This window comes from Nicotiana tomentosiformis, chromosome 2 (genome assembly GCF_000390325.3).
Source record: "Nicotiana tomentosiformis chromosome 2, ASM39032v3, whole genome shotgun sequence".
Lineage (NCBI taxonomy): Eukaryota > Viridiplantae > Streptophyta > Magnoliopsida > Solanales > Solanaceae > Nicotiana > Nicotiana tomentosiformis.
In genome coordinates, this window is record NC_090813.1 from 113160307 (window position 1) to 113163655 (window position 3349).

General features: G+C 43.7%; 1 protein-coding gene across 1 annotated transcript; it reads right to left on the minus strand.

Moving 5' to 3' along the window:
• Positions 1-2308: 2308 nt before the first annotated feature.
• Positions 2309-2833, minus strand: LOC138905420 (uncharacterized). Its single transcript, XM_070193944.1, has one exon. The coding sequence runs from the start codon at positions 2831-2833 to the stop codon at positions 2309-2311; it is 525 nt and encodes a 174-aa protein (XP_070050045.1).
• Positions 2834-3349: the final 516 nt, after the last annotated feature.

Below are 3349 nucleotides of genomic sequence, written 5' to 3' on the forward strand. Positions count from 1 at the left end.
AGCTACCAAAATGTATGTGTTCCCACAAGAGCTTACGAACGGTCCCATGAAATCAATGCCCCACATATCAAAAATGTCAATTTCCAAGATGGTGTTGAGTGGAATCTCATTCTTCTTAGAAATCCCACCGGCCCTTTGACATTCATCACAACGCTTGACTAGATCACTAGCGTTCTTGTAGAGGGTAGGCCAATAGAATCCACAACTCAACACTTTTGCCGTCGTTCTCACTCCACCATGGTGACCACCATATGGTGAAGAGTGGCAAGCCTCAAGAATTTCCATTTGTTCTTCCTCCGGCACACATCATCGAATCACACCATTGGTACAAATCCAGAAGAGATACGGTTCATCCCAATAATAGTCAAGGCAATCCCATTTGAGCTTCTCGGTACAATACTACTCACAAGATAATTTTCTAACTCGGAGAACCATGGCATCTCGGTCATTGAAATGGCTAGAAGTTGCTCATCGGGGAAGGAGTCATTAATCTCAAGGCCGTCATATGGCCTCCCCTCTTCCTCCAAACAAGACAAGTGGTCCGGCACTTGGTTTTCACTGCCTTTGCGGTCTTGGATTTCAAGATCGAACTCTTGCAATAAAAGCACTCACCGCATTAACCTCTCATTTGAATCCTTTTTGCTCATTAAGTACCGAAGCGTCGTATGATCGGTGTGGACAATCATCTTTGTATCCATCAAGTACGGGCGGAACTTCTCCATAGCAAAGAGCTCTTTTTCGGTGACCGTTTAATTGACTTGGGCATCGTTCATGGTCTTACTAGCATAGTAAACCGGATGGAAGATTTTATTGATACATTACCCCAAAACTGCTCTGACCGCCACATCACTTGCGTCACACATAAGCTCAAAAGGCAAGCTCCAATCTGGTGCGGTCATAATAGGAGTAATAGTCAATTTGAACTTGAGCAATTTGAATGCCTTCATGCAATCCTCGTTGAAATGGAATTTGGCATCCTTCTCCAAAAGCTTACATAAAAGGGTTCATCACTTTGGGAAAATCCTTGATGAAATGGCGATAGAACCCTGCATGACCCAAGAATCTCCTCACTCCCTTCATGGATGTAGGGGTGGGAGTTTAGAAATCACCTACATTTTGGCCTTGTCGACCTCAATACCATTCTTTGAAATTTTGTGGCCAAGGACAATGCCTTCCTCGGCCATGAAATGACACTCCTCCCAATTGAGCACCAAGTTTGTCTCCTCACATCTTTCCAAGACCTTATCCAAGTTTTTCAAGAAATTATCAAAGGAATTCCCAACCACAGAAAAATCATCCATGAAGACCTCAAGAAAATCCTCCACCATGTCGGTGAAGATAGCCATCATACACCGTTAACAAGTCGTGGGTGCATTGCATAACCCAAATGACATCCGCAAGAATGCGAAAGTACCACAGGGACATGTGAAACCAGTCTTCTCTTGGTCCTCCGGAGCAATAAGAATTTGATTGTAGCCGGAATATCCATCATAGAAACAATAGAAAGCACGGTCGGCCAACCTATCAAGAATTTGATCAAGGAATGGAAGTGGGAAATGATCTTTCCTTGTGACTTTGTTGAGCTTGTGGGAATCAGCTCGTTCTTGTCATTGGTGACCACAGTCATGCCCCCTTTATTTGGGACACATTGCACCGGAGAGGTCCACGAGCTGTTGGAAATGGGGTAAACAACCCCGGCATCCAACCACTTTATGATCTCCTACTTCACCACCTCTTGCATTGCTTCAGTTAGTCTTCTTTGATGTTTAATGGAGGGTTTGGAATCCTCCTCCAAAATAATCTTATGCATGCAAAAGTCGGGGCTTATACCCTGAATATACGCCAATGTCTATCCGATAGCTTTCTTCCTCTTTTGTAGCACCGCCAAAGTAGAGTCTACCTGCACGTTAGTCAAACAAGAGGAAAGAATAACCGGTAAAGTAGAACACGGGCCAAGGAATTCATACCTGAGATGTGGAGGCAATGGCTTTAACTCCAAAGTGGGAGGCTCATCGATTGAGGGCTTTGTTGGAGGAGTTTTCCAATTTTCAAGATCTAAGGACAATTTGCGGGGTTTATAAGTGTACGATCCCATTCCTTGCAATGCATTCACACATTCCACATAGCCATCCTTCTCATCATCATCATGATTAAGCAATACAGCCTCCAAAGTATCATCAACATTCATCATGGCACTATCATCATCAACAATCACCTTGGTCACTATGTCCACAAATGAACAAACTTCATTGCTATTTGGTTGCCTCATAGATTTGCACACATGAAAAACCACATTTTCATCACCCACCTAGAAGGTGAGCTCGCCGGCTTCCACATCAACAAGTTCCTTCCCCGTAGCGAGGAAAGGTCTACCCAAAATAATAGGCACCTCATAGTCCACTTCACAATCAAGAATAACAAAGTTTGCCAGGAGGATGAACTTATCAACTTGAACCAACACATCATCAATAATACCCAATGGTCTCTTCATAGTACGATCCGCCAATTGTAGCCTCATAGAAGTGGGTCTTGGTTTCCCAATCCCCAACATTTTGAAAACCGAGTAGGGCATCAAGTTGATACTCACCCCTAGATCACAAAGAGCTTTGGAAAATTTGGCGCTTCCAATGGTGCAAGGGATTGTGAAAGTGTCGGGATCTTTCAATTTAGGAGCCATTGAGTGCACAATTGCGCTCACTTGATGTGTCATCTTTATTGTCTTACAATTCATCGACATCTTCTTTGTCAACAAATCCTTCATGAACTTTGCATATCCGGGAATTTTCTCCAAAGCCTCAACCAATGGCACATTAATAGATAAGCTCTTCATCATGTCAATGAACTTTTTGAATTGGTTCTCACCATTTTGCTTGGCAAGCCTTTGAGGGTATGGAGGAGGAGGCCTTGGCATTGGTGCCTTAGCCTTTGGCACTACCGGTTCCGGTATGTCAAGAATGTGTTCCCTAAATAGGTTCACTTCTTCTTGAGTCTCCTCTATATTTTCATCAATATAAATTCTCACTTCTTCATTTGCTTGCACCATATTGTTTGGAATCTCATCTTCTTGAATGACTTGTTCAGTATCCCCAATTCTTCTTTGACTTGAGGTGGTTGCATCCCCACCTTTTCCACTCCTTGTAGTCACGGCAATGGCATGTCCCGTGTTGTTTCCACCCTTCGGATTCACCACCGTGTCACTTGGTAGTTCCCCCTTAGGACGAGTGTTCAAAGCTTGCAAGATTTGCCCCAATTGGACTTCCAAATTGCCCTGTCAACCAAAGCGGGCCTCGACGTGGGACAACTCTTTTAAAGGAAGGATGTTAAAAGAGAAGAGTCGCCACCTAATGGT

Bases quoted from the DNA above. Each gene is read 5' to 3' on its own strand.
- LOC138905420 (XM_070193944.1), bottom strand. From the start codon at position 2,833: ATGATGAAGAGCTTATCTATTAATGTGCCATTGGTTGAGGCTTTGGAG.